At 38.6% G+C, this 16,367-nt stretch overlaps 1 protein-coding gene across 3 annotated transcripts; it reads left to right on the plus strand.

Annotated features, from left to right (window-relative positions):
- The first annotated feature begins 848 nt into the window (after nucleotides 1–848).
- On the plus strand, nucleotides 849–15,281 carry garem1 (GRB2 associated regulator of MAPK1 subtype 1). Of its 3 annotated transcripts, XM_084747439.1 has the most exons (7): nucleotides 849–1,205; nucleotides 3,004–3,144; nucleotides 3,411–3,541; nucleotides 4,944–6,146; nucleotides 7,316–7,470; nucleotides 7,920–8,727; nucleotides 15,138–15,281. In XM_084747439.1, the coding sequence occupies exons 1-7, from the start codon at nucleotides 1,085–1,087 to the stop codon at nucleotides 15,156–15,158; spliced, it is 2,580 nt and encodes an 859-aa protein (XP_084603565.1). In that variant the 5' UTR covers nucleotides 849–1,084; the 3' UTR covers nucleotides 15,159–15,281. The 3 variants fall into 3 exon arrangements, with proteins under 3 accessions (XP_084603565.1, XP_084603563.1, XP_084603564.1); XM_084747437.1 differs by lacking the exon at nucleotides 15,138–15,281 and having other exon boundaries at nucleotides 7,920–12,038; XM_084747438.1 differs by lacking the exon at nucleotides 15,138–15,281 and having other exon boundaries at nucleotides 7,923–12,038.
- The last annotated feature ends 1,086 nt before the right edge of the window (nucleotides 15,282–16,367 follow it).

A 16,367-nucleotide genomic window follows, 5' to 3' on the forward strand; every position in this document is an offset into this window, starting at 1 on the left:
ACATCACCCTCCCCTTCCAAGTGTATGGAAAAACTACAATGGTTGTGAAACTTGTTAAGAAACCCAAAAGGTCAAATCTAGAACCAGAGTTAGGTTTGTCTATTCTGGGCTACTGTAGCAACATGGAGATTTAACATGCCATACACATAAAGGGCTCATTCTAAGGTAACACAGTTCTTATTTTCAGGTGATTATACACCAATGAAAACATACTTATGAATATTATATTCCATTCCTGACACACCCTCCTAAATCTTACACAATGGACTTTAATAGAAAATATAAATCAACTAATAAAATATTTTGTATTATTACAGATTAATCTGCTCATTATAAAATCCATTACTCTACTCTTTACCAGATGCAACACATGAAAGCATCACTAAGTATAATCCAGTGATATAACAAATAATACAATTTGAAATGGGACATTCTGCATAATGATTAATTTTGCTTTTTGTACTTCAAGTGGGCTATATTTTAATGCTTATACTTAAGTTAGTTTAAGTAAGTCAGCGTATTTCGACACTATGATGATACCAAGTACATTTACTCAAGTACTTATGTAAAAGATCTGAGTACTTTTTTAGAACGTCTTAAAGAAAACTACAACTAGTACTATAACTTCCTCTAAAGACTTTAAAAATATACGTCGCTTGTGAACAGCCAATGAACCATTTACAAATAACATGTAGTCTAGCACGCAATATCTCATTCTGTAAGCAAACTATTTTAACTATTCTAACTATTTTGTTCATGCTTCACACTTAGTTGTGCACCCCCAAAGTAAATAATGCTTTTATTTTAAAAGGAAAAAGTACGTGTTTCCGTTACTCATATATCGACCAGTTGCCTTGATGCAGCCGTCGCTAGCTAAACAAACATGGCTCTGCTACATTATCACACTACAACGGACTTTAATGATACGTAGTCTAGCTATATGCGACGATGAATAAAAAACGCACCAAATGTAAAGCTGTAGAAGGACAGCTGATGTATTATTAGCTCGGTTAGCTTCGCGCAGCCTTTTGTGACCGTGTTTACACATTGCTAGCTCTCCAGTTGGCTAATGTAAGCTAGCAAAATGGACCTTGGAACAATGTTGTACAACAACTTAAAAGATGTTACATGGAGCACGACGTCCTTACCATTAGACCAGCTTGTCAGTTCTTACAGGCTGCCTCAAATTGTCAAGCTGGATAACGGTGAGTAACTTTCTGTCACTGATAGTTTGCTTTTGGGAGCTGCTCCGTTGCTAGCTAGCAGCTAACTGATAAGGTAAACTATGCCATTTGTAAGACACATTGTTTGTGGTTGGTCTTGTGTTATGTTATCCTATTAAATGTCAGCTAAATTATGTAGCCACGATTAGAAAAGTTGGCATTTTCTAATGATGAAAGGTGAATGTTGCGCCTGTATTATGTCAGTGTTATAGATGTCCTGTAACCTCTTCGTGGTCACTCTCCAGCCTTGTAAGTGAAGGCACTTTTTGATAGTAAAAACGACTATTATACTACTTCTATCTAATTCTATCATAATAACGTTAGTATTTCATGTTAGGGACAACATAGGAAGGCATTAGAAGACGATGTAACAGTGACTTCTTGAAAATTGTATTTATAAAGGGCACATGTGCAGCATAAATAATAATAAAGAAAGTAATGCTTAGAAGTAACAGCTGTAGCAGGATTAATTAAATTCATTCAAGGCTGAAAAATCATCTTTAAGGCAAGTGCTGTCATTATTGATTACTCTGCCAGGTATTTTATTGATTAATCATTTAGTCTATAAAATGTGAAGATATTGTGAAAAATGCTCATCACAGTTTCCCAAAACGGCTTCTTCTTCTCCGAAACCTAAAAACTTTTCATTTATCATAAATCATCATCATACGTGACAAAGAAAATGAGTTAACACATTGGAACCAGAAAATGTTTTGCTTGAAAAATGATTGAAACTATTAATCGATTATCAAAATAATGTACAGCTAATTTTCTTTCAATTGACTAGTTGATTAATCCGCTAATTGTTGCAGCTCTAATCATCTTTGACCTCAACCTAGGTACAACATTTAAGTTAACTAGTAATGTAGGTCTGTACAATATGGTACAAAAAAGACAGATACAGTATGGCATCGTAATGCTGTTTTGTCACACATTTTACTTCTACCAAGAAAAAAAATGCAGCGTCTGCGATTTGGAAATTACAAGGCCAGACTGTGATTTCAGTAATACTTCAATTAATTGTGAAGCTCTTTCAGACAGTTAGACGAAGATGAACAGAGGATAAAACTACAGATACTTGCATGGCTCATGGAATTTATCTCTACAACAGCTGTTTTGACAATTGTGTAACTAACAAGCATGTTTATTATGGTATGCACTTTGAAATGGAGCCATTATGAAACCAGCTATAGTTTTGTTCTGTCTTCCCATCGTCTGTCACAGTCTGCTAAGCCTCTGGTGCAGAATTGTGCTGGTGTATTGTATTTTTAAATGGCAGTGCTTGCTTTTTTAGAGAGGTATGGATTAGGGCATTAGTCATTCTCTATGGAGGATAGTGACTTGAGTGTGCTGAGTAATCCAATGCCTTGGCCTGAGTGGAGCAGCCTGTGAAACCCACAAGTGGTATAAAAAAGGAAAACAGCAATCATTGCATTCCTCTGGATACTTAGCCCCAACCATGGACATTATGAATTAATTTTAATGCTGCCATGACCCACATTCTAGACAACACTGTGTGTCTAATCGGGCTAATTAATAGAACAAATGCCACAACACAGCCACCAGATGTATCCAATAAAACGTTTAGATTCTGCAAGTGTCATGATGCAACACTCTCATGATGTTTCACATGTTACATGATGGTTGTTATTGGTTAATAAACTTTAAAGTTAAAGTTTGTTAAATCTATTGCACATGATTTTTGTCTATTGCAGTATTACAATATATCCTGGATTGTAAGAAATAATCTGTTTTCTGCTTATTGTTTTAATCCCTGCAGGTCAGTTGGTTGAAGGGCTCAGAGACAATGACTACCTCTTGATTCATTCCTGCCGTCAGTGGACAACCATTACTGCTCACAGTCTGGAGGAGGGACACTATGTCATTGGGCCCAAAATAGAGATCCCAGTGCACTATGAAGGTGAGCTACATCTGCATGGATGCTCTATGCTCTTGAATTTGCTTGACATTGTCTTTTGATGATGTGTCTCTGTATCACAACCAAAAAAGTCTGGTGTTTCAGCTGACAGTTGACAGGGCTTCTCAGATGATGATTTCAAGCTCTGACATTTGTGCTGCAGCCTTCAAAAATACATAAGACATTTGGAGAGGAGTTTTATTGTATCATTGTTGAAAGTACGTACAATGACCATGTCAGTTGCACTGAAGTGTTCTTTCCTGTTTTAGGCCAGTTTAAGCTACTGGAGCAGGACAGAGATGTCAAGGAGCCTGTGCAGTACTTCAACAGTGTGGAGGAGGTGGCCAAAGCATTCCCTGAGAGGGTATACGTCATGGAAGAAATCACATTCAATGTTAAGGTACATCTGATCTGTTGAAGGGATTATTATAATTGGCTGGTTGTGGAGTCTGTAGTGTTAACATGAATATCTTTTGCCAGTAAGTCTAGGAATCCTGGTGTTAAAAATCCCAATAGAGTGAATGAGTCCTACAGCTCAGAAACAAGTCACCACATTAGCACTTACAGTTCCCTCATCTCTAAGTCAGTGGGGTTTTGGTTAGATGCCTGGAATAAGGTCTGTGGTTAACACAAGCTTATGAAATGTTCCTGTTTTGTAGCTTATACACGTCTTAAAATAGGTGGTTATTAACAAGTGGCTAAATGAGAATAGAGAGGTTGTCTGGGACATTTAATGTCACACTTGGTCATCACTTAGTGGAAGTGATCAGAAGTCATGTTTGGTTGTTTGTTAAATAAGATATCATTCTGCATAGCCACAGCTATTCTTTCTGGGTCTACTTGGTTTTATATGATAATATCATTCAATAGTTTGTTTAAAGCCTAACATTAGCTTCTGTACTTTTGCCAATTGCATTTCTGCTTCAGAAATCATAAAAGTGGTCAGACTGAAATAAAACAAACAAGACCTGTCCAGCTTAGTGGTGCATCCAGTATTCAGTTCAAAGTAATGAATGGTAATCAGGAAAATCTGAGGCATGCTGATTGTAAATATAAAAATATTTTTTAATTGGCTGAGGAATGCATGAGTGAGTAAGGGATTTTTATTTTTATATTGACATTCAGAGTGCCTCGGATTTTTCTTCACCTGAACATTAGACCCACCAGGAAGCTGGACTGTTATTGTTTGGTTTAGTTATATCTTGTAACTGGTCCCTAAAGGCCTTGAATAGCACCTGACTTTTCATTTTCATATCATCAACAATATCCAATGCTGCACTCATAAAAGTGGTGTTTGTGGCTGAACCTGCAGAACAGAACGTGTAAATACAAACTTTAGTTCACCACAGAGATTTCCACACTAATCCAAAATCCAGTGGAAAAATCCCATTGACTTTTTGTGGAGGAAACCAGGGCGATGCTGACTTCCAGGTTGGCCTACTAAAACACATCATCCCTGCAGCACTGTATACAGCATATTTAAATCGCTTCGTTTTTGTTTTGTTTTGTTTTTTTGTTTTTTTTAGAAAATTCATTGCAAACCAGGTTTAAAATCTATTAGGACATTATTAAAAATGATACTTATAGACAATCTTTGCTGGCGCCAATATTTACTTTGTCTCAGAAGCTCATTTATAAAAATGTTTCCTTGTATAAACCAGTGACAGAATCTATACAGAAAGTAACTGCTAATGCAGTGACATAATGTTTACTGATAAGGTTTTTACTTATGTGTCAAAATCTCATAGTGGAAATGCTTTCTTTAATTTCTTCAGCACTTAACCCACGTCATGTTTTCACAGATGGCTTCAGGGGAATGTAATGAAGACACTGAAGTTTACAACATTACACTGAGCACTGGGGATGAACTGACATTAATGGGCCAGGCTGAGATCCTTTATGCCAAGACCTCCAAAGAAAAATCAAGATTCAACACCATTTTCAAGAAGATTGGGAAGCTGAACTCCATCAGTAAGATTGGTCGAGGCAAGATGCCTTGCTTGATCTGCATGAACCATCGCACCAACGAGAGCATCAGCCTGCCCTTCCAGTGCAAAGGCAGGTTCAGCACCTGCAGTCCACTGGAGCTCCAGATGCAGGATGGCGAGCACACCATCAGGAACATTGTGGAGAAAACCCGTCTCCCAGTCAATGTCACAGTACCCAGCAGTCCACCTCGCAACCAGCATGACCTCCACCTCATCCGTGAGGGTCATCGCTACAAATTGGTCAACATCCAGACGAAAACGGTGGTTGTGTGTTGCATTCTGCGAAGCAACAAAATTATCCCCGTCCATTTTCCCTTTCACATGGCCATGCCGAGATTTATTGTTCCAGAGGAATTGCTGCAAGGAGAGTTGTGGCTGGATACTATGGTACATCGCTGGTTCTCGTTCTGCCAGGAGCAGTTTGACATAGACGACTATTCTCGCGCCGTCCGTGATGTGCGGACGGATTGGAACGATGACGGTAAGAGCCCGAAGAAAAGCAGTGGGAATGGTAGTTGCAGTGGAAGCAGCGGAGGCAGCAGCAACTCCAACGGGTGTCCTAACCACATGCAGATTCCCAGCTCTTTAACCTACGCCAGGGACGAACTCACCCAGTCCTTCCATCGACTGTCTGTGTGTGTGTATGGCAGCAACCTGCACGGTAACAGTGAGGTCAATCTGCAGGGCTGCATGACACTCTGTGGAGACTGGGCTCTCCTGCCCTCTGACAGCATCCCTTCAGACTCGGTAGAAAATGAACACTTTTTCCCCGAGATGCTGGACAGCACAAACCAACAACCATCCCTCAACAAGTCGGACGTTCCCTATGAGGAGCTGTGGTTGGATCACTTGAGAGGTCAGATCCCAAAACCTTCTTTAAGTGAGGGGATTCGAGGCATCAACAACGGCTGTGGCACAACAGCAGCCCTGTCCTACCCAGTTACTTGTCCTCTTGGTGCAGCAAATAGCTTAGATGTGTCTCTTACTCCACCACCAGTCCCACCCAAGTCTGAAGCTGTGAGTATAATCCGTTATACTTTAAGTTGTAATCCTTAAGATTTCAGTCTTGCTTGATTGTCAACACCCATGGTTACTGTCTCAACAGCAAGTACAGTTTAACACCACAGTAAATACTCCTACAGCAGGGACATCTGTTCAAAGCGCAACCAAACATAAGTGCACTGGTTTTAACAAGAGGTCATTCAGTAATGACTGCAACCGAGATTCTGATTTCATGCTACACATAGCATGAGTAGTTTTCCCCACAGCAACAGGACTTAGTAAAGTCGGTTACCTTGCAGAGGAGTTGGAGGTGTGCAGCCTGCACCCTGCTTCTCTTCATTTAAAGGGTCAGTGTGTAGAATTTTGTGGCATCTAGCAGCAGCCTCCCATATTCCAAAGACATTTCTTACCCTCCCCTTCCAAGTGAGAAGGAAACCTACCTACCTAAAGGCCTTCTCTTGAGCCAGTGTTTGGTTTGTTTGTTCTGGGCTACTGTCGAAACATAGTGTTTCAACATTGCAGCCTCCATGGAAGAGGACCTGCACCCTCTGTAGATATAAATGACTCATTTTAAGGTAATGAAAACACAGTGATTTTTTAGGTGATTATACATCAACGAAAGCATACTTATGATGGTGGTCCACTACTCCTTTGCAAAAATGACAAGTGATCTGCTGACACAAACACTACTGGAAATGACTCTTGATGTTGCAGGATGATGACAGTAGCCAAAACTGTCCAGTCAACCAGCTACCAGTCTTTGTACTCCTTTTGTTTTGTTTGTAACAAGTCAGTGTGAACAGGAACTGGACCGTAACTAAAGTGCCACAAAATACTAGGTTTTCTTTTGGTCCAGAGCAAATGAGCCAAATACAGTTGTGAAAACACTTGAGATAAGATTGCCCTTGGCTTCATGCAGACGTTGTTTTCCTGCAAATCCTTCATGCTTAGGTTGGTAGTCTGTATCCAGCATGGGAATGGTGAACTCCACCCCTACAATAAAAAGTACTATATTGAGAATGTAAATACTTTGAATGGTTATTACAGATAAAAACAGGCTATAAATGTTATCAAAATGGGACCTTGAAGCTCATAACTGAAAGCAGAGTCCAACACCCTCAGTTTTAAAAGTTAATATGTTGGATTTTGTTGTCAGTTTTAATGTCAGTTCATTTCCTTTCTAGGTGAAGGAGGAATGCCGTCTTTTGAACGCCCCACCAATTCCTCCAAGAAGTTTGAAACAGATGCCATCAGTGCCCATCCTGTCCAAGCCACGGCAGCAAGAGACTCGGTCTCCAAGTCCAACCCTGTCCTACTATTCTTCTGGTCTCCACAACATGTAAGAACTGGAATCGTTTCATAGCACACATGTGACATCAATTACACCTCATTAAATTAACAACGAAAACAATTAGTATACTGTATTTATTTTCAGAAGAGTGAGGTTGTATAAATTCAGATGATTCAGTTTTAAAGGCTTATTTGTGTTGACATTTCATAGACTTAGAGAAAAAGTGAGTCATTAAATTTTTCCCTCTTTTGTTCAACTTCCCTCTGAAATGTGAGGTTTGGATTTTTTTCTGTATAGGTGCCTTAAGTAATTAACCTGTATAGTTTTCTGTGACACATTTGAGTGTAGAAGTGATTCATCAGCAACCCACACCATTTTCTTTACTATCTGTTTCAGCTGTAAAATCTCAAGTTTTTGTTTGTTTTTGTAAATATTTAAATTATATGATGAGGTCCACATGAGGTTTGCTTAAATGAATCTTATGTTTTTTCCATCAGTAGTGGAGCAAATGAACAAGAGGCAGCTGACCCACAAGAGCACATGTGCTACCCGTGTAACTGGGGTAAATCCAACTGCACTGAGCCGAATGCCTCCTTGCCCAGTGGTAGCCTGCCATCGGACGGGATGTCGTCCAGACTGTCTTGGCCAAATAACTTCAGTGGAGGAGAATCACACTGCATGGATGAATTTCTGCCGGCCAGCTGTCGAAGCTACTACAGCTATCCCAGGAAGAGATCCCCGAGCACCCCGAAAACCTGTACGTCCAGCCTTGTTGACTTTGATGGCAGAGAACACGCGCACTGCAGTAAGGACTTCAGGTTGCAGAAAGCTTCTCTGAATCAGTTTTGCACCAAATCTTCAAGTTACAATTCAGAAATGTACAGAGACAAGCCGATAGAAGAATCTAACACTAAGCAGAGCCTCTCTTGTCCCATCTTACCACCGAGAACACCAAAAACAAATGCCATAAAGACGTGCAAAGATTTACTGTCAGGAACAACCTGCGACAGTGAGCCGGAGACTTCAAATTGCTCACTAACTCAACACGAGCAGGGCACAAAAGAGATTTATTCCATCTCTAACTCATTAACTCTGAACTGTCCATCCTTGCCTGCTACTGCACAGTGGCAGCCCCCGTCCAGTCTGGCCGGTCTTTCTATCGAAGAGGTGTCCAAATCACTACGGTTTATTGGCCTTCCAGATGACATTGTTTCTCTCTTTGTGTCTGAGAAGATTGATGGGAATTTACTCCTGCAGCTCACTGAGGAGATTCTCTCTGAAGACTTCAAGCTAAGCAAACTGCAGGTGAAGAAACTCATGCAGTTCATAAATGGGTGGAGACCCAAAATATAACTAACAGTATATGACACTTAATCCTGTTATAAAGCAGAGAAAGTCATGCCTTCAGTATATATGCTATGCACACCAAGCCACAAAGAGTTTCTTTTTGTATAATATGAATTTATTTCCTTGTTACTACAAGTGGGGAAGATAATATTGGGTAGTATTTCCCAGCCCACCTTGAGTCTGCTATTTACTAACTGAATGGAATCATTTGGCACTTTTATGAAGACGTCTTCACGTCGGCTACTTAGTACTTTTTGTCCCAAAGCCTCCAAGTGTTTGTGTCATTACACAAATCCTAACTGACACCAGTAAATTTAAAGGAACACAAGGACAGGAAAATATAAGCGATCAGCATGACAAGGACATTGAATGATACTGTTATTAAAGGGGAATCACCCAACATTCTGCTATTTCTGAGATTTTTAAAAGAGCACAAGAACCAGAGAATGTACTAAAGTATAGTATATGTTGCTTATTTACCACACGGGAAAAAAAAAATTTAAATTACCAGTCAATTCTCTTCAATCTACATACAAATAACAATACTTAAGAGTATGTATGTAGGCAGGTGATACACCAGTCCTTCCCATTAGAAAATAATGTCAGGTGACGTAGTATAAAGAACAAGAACGTCTGTGTATGGAGTAGGTCGGGTGAATGGATGGGTCAAACAAACACAGAACTAAAAGCCAGCGTTTTTTGTGAACCTAACCAAATGGTTTTGTTTCCTAAACCTAAACAAACGTTTCAACCACCATTCAACCGTTGAGTCAACCACATGTTTATCATTGTCACCATGACAATGACAGTCACCTGATTATGGATCTTCTGTCCACACAAGTTAGTAGAAAGAATTGGTGCATCACCCGCAGGCAGATTTGGACTTTGGTGTATGCAGTGTGGACTGAAGAAATCAGGTTGATTATATGTTTATGCAGTAATGACACATGATATATGCACTGTTTTTAGATTCACTGTTTTTACAAGGTCAGGGATAGAAATACAGAACAACAAGTTCTGCAAGTTCATTTCTAAAAATCAGAACACTAAATTTCATTCTCTCCTCTTGAATCAAGTCAAGACCTGTGCACTGCCAGCAGGTTTTCAGATATATTGTGTTCTTTTAAAAATCTCCCCTTTGTGCTCTTCCTAAGCCATAAGCTTGATCTGCATCAGTAAACATTAATTACTTTTTCTTAAAGACAAGAAAGAGTCAATGATGTAAGCCTTATCTCTGAGCCTGTGGTATCACATTGATGCACAGTCCCTTAGAAAATGAATTGGAAAGATGAGAGAGGGGAGCTGACTATGATTTGATGTTACAGCTCAATATCAATAAAATCCTCCTAGTTTTAAAGACAGGCATGTTTGATAAAACCAAAAACATCAGCTTTTAATGTCAAAGGAGAATTAGCTGTCTGTATATCAGTGTGATATCAGCTCAGAGTGTTGGTTTGCTGTCTAGTTTTAGAAGATACAGTGTCGCATGCATTGAAACCAACTGGGATTTGTTGGCCATCAGAAAACACATCCACATTCTTGGTGCATTATTCTAATTAATAGAACTATGACAGTAAGAGTGAACCAAATCAAATGATTAACAAAGCCTCTTGTGCAACAAGATGTCCTATTTGTCACCTCTCCTTATGCAAGACCTTACTTATATTAGATGTTTTATTAATCTAAAGTTAAATTCAACTGTATTGCTGTTTGCTTTAACCTAAAACATCTCTGATAAAAAAAATAACTTAAGGTTGTTTATAATTTAAAAAGGCTGACTGAGGCTGAACAAAATGATGTCCTTTCTCTAACACTAACATGGAAATAACCAACAGAGAAAATACTGAACAGTGACGTTCTACATGAAACACAAATTATGCATCACGCACTTTGGTAGATTTCAGTCTAGTTAATTGCAGTTAAGGTCATTAAATATAAACCTATAAAAAAAGATTGTCTATGTAGAGTGAATGCACTACATGCTTTTTTAACACTAAAACGGTACTTCTCCTTTGTTCTCATTGTCTGTGTTGTAAGTGTCCTCTAATGCAAGAAACAAGTAAAACAGCTTTTCTGCGCCTTAACCCAGAGTCCTTAAAACATGTAACATTTCATTTTGGCTTAATATTTTCATTTAGTCAGCCTCGTCTTGAGAGTATTCTTTATCATGAAGAGTAGGGGAAGAGGCATAAAATTGAAAATGATCTGCAAAAATGAAATATTTGTTTGTATTGGTACCAAACTTTTTTTTTTAATTCAGATTTATTTATGCAGTTATTTAACTCATTTAACATAATGCAAAAATATGCAGAGTAGTTAATGTCAGACTGTTCGTATGGCTGATAAACCATATGAAGGTGCCTCAGTAACAACAGCCTTTCTACAACCCAGGTCTGATCTGTTGGCCAACAGCTGTTTCTTTTTTTTCCCCCTGACACTTTTTGCGGTGGGGTGTTACACATTTTACTTGATATTTTTTTTATTTTTTATGTAAGTGCAAATTTAATGTAATTTTTTTTAAAAGAAAGTGATTACTAATGTTGAAATGATTTTTATTGAAAAAAGCTTATGTTCAAATTTATGTTTTTGTATTCTGTAAAACTTGGGTTCTACTGGTTTTATAAAGCCATGCATTAAAATAACACTTAGTCATGACGAGTTAAAAAAAAAACAAAAACAAAACAAAAAAAACAAAACATGAAGGCCTCAGTCACACTACATGGACAGTGACCAAAAAATAATGTTAATAAGCCGCCTGTCCAGGTAATTTTCCAGATTTCCTGGCAACTTTGTCACAGTGTCTACATTTTTTAAAAAACAGGGAATGGCATGTGTACCTTGACACCATTATTATATGGTGGTTAATGTCCTATGCAAAAGAGACCAATGGAAGGGACAACTAAGCAATGGAGTGACAGTAAAAGGCAGTGTAGTATTATGTGTATTAAAATTGCCACAGTGTTCATTTGAGGGGATTAAACGCATGCATGCCAAAGGAATTCTTCCAAACCAACAGTTTTACCCGAGTAATTCTGATATATAAACTGTGAACACACTACAACAAGTGACCCAGTCCCATGCCATGCCACCATGTCAACTCTGGACTGAGGAATACACGAATTATTGACATTTTTGTGCAAAAAGGAGGGAAATAACATTGACACTGTGTCAGCATTACTGAAATATTGAGTTATGGACATTTATCTGTCAGCTCAACTCTTGTTTCCTTATTTTTTGATTGTATAATCTATTAAAAATGGATTAACTGATGTTTGTGTGGTTTTTTTTTTTAGTTAGGTAGCAATTCTGTCCTGTTCCTGTGACATTAGGAATTAGTTCAAGAATTGCCCAACAATTGCCCAACTTCATACAAAACCTGGATGGTGAAAGAGGCCTGCAACATGTAAGGTGTGATGAAAATGATTAGTTGATAAAGATGCTTGTTTAAGTCAATCTTATAATATGATAAGTCAATCATAAACTACACAGAACCAGCTAATAAATGCTATTTTATAAAAGGACACAATCATTTTAAAATAAAGTGGAGTAAAATTAAACAGGATCAAAGTGTCTCATGCAGTCTCAGGTGACTCGTGTACAAGAGCTAGAAAAATTACTCAATTCACTGGATTGTCAGTACACATAATCATTGGAAACTATTTTGGTAATTGATTGATCATTTAAGCCATATTTTAAGCAAAAGTGTCACTTGATGCTACCAGCCTCTCAAATATTTGCTGCTTCTCTTTATCTTAACATTATGGTAAACTGAATGTCACTGGGTTTTGGTTTCTTGGTTGGAAAAAAACAAAGCAAGTTGATGTTTTATAGACCAAACATTTAATTGAGTTGATAATCAACAGATTCATTGATAATGAAAATAAGTTTCAACCTTACTAGTTTTAGTTACAAGGTTTAATATATCTGAAATATCTTGAAAGATTCGTTTGACTTCTAAATGGCCCTGATGATATTACAAAATCAGTTGATAAATTGCATAAAGTCCTCAGCAGAGGCTTTTGTTCCTGAAGTATTTCAGGAACCAGTAAGTGCTTCATCAGTTCTGCTTTAGTGGAACCTTGCATCTTATGTTTCCTGCCTTGCATCAAGCAGGTTAACATCTCACAGTTCAAAAAGTAACACTTCTGCTTTTTACGATGACTCAACTTTTATGAGTGGTTTATGTTTGAAGCTTTAATGTCTAATAATTTTCATGAGCCTCAGAATTTGTCCCAGTTTGCCTACAGTGATTACATATTGTATTAACTTAAAGTTTAACACATTTCCCATGAATCATCAATATTCAGTTTGGAAAAACAAATTCAATTTGTGAGGCTCATACTTACATGAACTGTATCAGTAAAAAGTTACTGTGACTTTTTATTTGGCAAAAATTCAGTGTGACTGGTGGAGATTAACGGAATTAGTTTCAATTACTGCCATTGTAGTTTATGCAATCATATATGTCCATTAATATTACATTTGTATGGATAACCTGCACACACATTTCTCTCACATGCTTAGACAACTGTTGCACAGTCTCTCTTACATGAGGAAGTATACACATTTTGCTTTTTGCCGCTGTAAATTGCAAAAGGGTCATATCTATTATGTATTACCCATTAGGTGCACCAGTGGTGTGGCTTTTTCCATGGCAGCCTTGTTGATATGAAACAGAAGGGTAAACACAGCTGTTACCAGTGATGGTCCCATTCAATTTAGTGTAGCAGGGCCTTTCAAGGGAGCCAACAAGCACAATCGCAGCACTGTCACTCTGTATGAAAGAAACAGAACATCATTGAGCATCATTAGTAACAATTTGTTTGCACTAGTGTTTCCTATCAAAATGACTGCTGTGAAAAAAGTCTGCAGCCCCCTAAAATCCCAACCCCCAGCTGTTGATTTCATTGATTTTGAAAAATTTCTCAAGAGTTTGCTAAAGCAAGCCGAAAGAACATGTGCATCAGGCTTATTTGAGACAAGTGCACCAAAAACATACCACAGTTTCATCATAAACTCAACCACAATTTGCACATTTAATCCACAATCTCTTTTCCCCTTTTTGTAACTAAACAACCAAGATGCTCTCAGGTCACCAATTCCCCTTATTTTGTTCTATGCTACAAGGTCACGCCACCCATCTAACTCTTTCGCACCAAAAATGGATGAAAAATTGCCTGACCATCAAGTAGGCGGTCCAGGTCAGCTATTTATAAAGTGACCGGCGATGAGCCTATAGATCTGCAACTTTCTTCAGGACTCCATTCATCTCTTGACTAACCAACCACATCTTACTCGCTGACCGTTCTGAGGACTGACTGACCGCTGCGCTGCGCTGAGCCATCAGCCTCCTGAGCCTCCATACCACAGATCAGCTCTGTCTCCTTCCAGGTCAGCTGTCTCTGCTGATAGATTTCATGTATTTTGTTAAAAAGGTGTGCGTTAGTGTGAGTTCTACAGAAGAGGCTTCTAGTCATAAAATATGACTATTTTGGGATGCATATTAAGTTGTTTTCTGTATATAACTGTAGTCTGATGACTATGGGCAACTTTTTCTTCTTGTAGAAACACAATGCATTACCAAAGCTATCTGTTGCTTGGTATTGGTTCTATAGAGTAGCACATTTATTGTCTCAAGTCTCAATTTACCAATGTTAGAACATCCATAGATATTTCTTCCTTGTCTCAAATATAATGGGACTAGATGGTGCTTGGCTTGTGGTGCTCATTGCACCCAAAAAATAGAAACAGCAATGTCTCTTTCCAGAAATCATGACCCGGTTAACCAAGATAATAAATAAAAACAGACCTTGTTTTGAACAGTTTCATGTAGGACCTTTTTCGTCAACTGAACAATACCCACCAACCTCATCATCACACGGAAGGAAGTGTAAATCTGCTCATGGTGAAGCAGTTATAGCTCAACAAATGAGGGCACCATTAAAAATTTACATTCCAGCCTGTGACAAGTACGAGCGTCTAATCCATGTACGCTTCCTTCTGCATGGTTACAGTTCGCAGACAGTAGAAATAAAATAGTTCCTACATGAAACTGCTCACAAGTTCTATGGATTATCTCGAGTAGCCAAGTCATGATTTCTGGAAAGGGACACTGCTGTTGTGTTTTTCAAATGTTTTTTTTTTGGTGCTTTGAGCACCAGAAGCCGAGTGCCATTTAGTTCCATTATATTTGAGAGAAAGCAGACATCACTATGGCTGATATCTGCAAAACTCTGCAACTGACACCAAAACAATGTAGATGGTAAAAATATGTATTTTTGATTTTGGGGCAAACAGTCCCTTCAAAAGCTTCGTTATAAACCATACGGTGAGCATAAAATTAACTAAGTATGTGTGTGTATTGTCAGACATGTGGTCTCCAGGCCTAGTATTCCTGCTGTTGATGTCCCCCAGCCTCCCTGTCTTGGGCGCTCAGCTGGACACATCTCTCGACGAGTGACAACCGTAGCAAGAACTGGAGCAAAATCAGCACACAAGCAGGAGCAAAAACTTTGGTGTTTGGTTGAAGAAAAACTACAGGGGGGTTGGAGAGCTTATTGCTAGTATAGCGCCAGTGCCAGTAGTTGGGCCAATCGCTAGTGGAGCACTCAAAACCCTGCTGCTGCTGACGCCAGAAGCAGACCGCCTGGGCGCGGTCATCTCTGAAGTTAAAGCTCTCACTGTTAAGTTTGACACCTTTTGTGCTGAAATGAAATGGGATGCCTGGGCTGCCGGAGCCTACCGAACACCAGTGAACAACATAGAGAAAGCCTGGAGTAGATACACTGAGCTAGTACAAACAACTAACACAGACGAGGAGACACTCAAAACTGATTTTTTCACATTTTACAGCCAGTATGTTGACAGCACTTTGGTCTTGCACCAGTTCTTGACATTTTTCATTGCAGTCCAGTTAATAGTTGTTGAGATATTTCAGTGTGGACCTAAGTGGTGGACTGACATTGCCATCGCTTGAGCAACACTGCTCATGTGGCTAAAAACCGATTGATGTTTGTGGTTTTTACATCAAGTAACACCTCAGCACCGTTCATGTGAGATTCGGATTTTTTTTCTAGATTGTGCCATGATGAGTTGCACAACAATTTTAAACAAAATTCGAAGCACAAATGTGATCGCTACTTCAGAAAAATATGATGTATATCATTAGTCAACGATGGCGCTTGTTTTAGCCGGCTGTGTGCACAAAACTGTGTGCATATTTATATGACATTACATTACTTAACAGATGTTTTGGCTCAGTTTTCACAACAGGAGTTCAATCTGCAAAATTCTGAATGCAAAGATGCACATTCTTACCTTTAAGCACAAAATATTATGCTTAAATACAGAGTGCAAAACATTAAATCATTGTGTCACAGAATACAACCAGCTTACATGAGCATAATCTAAAAATGCCCGGTATATTACTCAACAAACAGATCACTAAATCAGTGCAACATGTCAGCAAAAATGTCTAGTAGTTTTACCAATTGCCTCATTGCAACATAACTAATAACTGCTTCACCCCCACAGTGATACATTTCTTACCTTTTGTTTGCAGTATTCCAGCTTACATCTCAGCTGACAGTATTTCACCT

Source organism: Lutjanus erythropterus, chromosome 21 (assembly GCF_056507025.1).
Source record: "Lutjanus erythropterus isolate fLutEry1 chromosome 21, fLutEry1.hap2, whole genome shotgun sequence".
Classification (NCBI taxonomy): Eukaryota; Metazoa; Chordata; class Actinopteri; order Lutjaniformes; family Lutjanidae; genus Lutjanus; species Lutjanus erythropterus.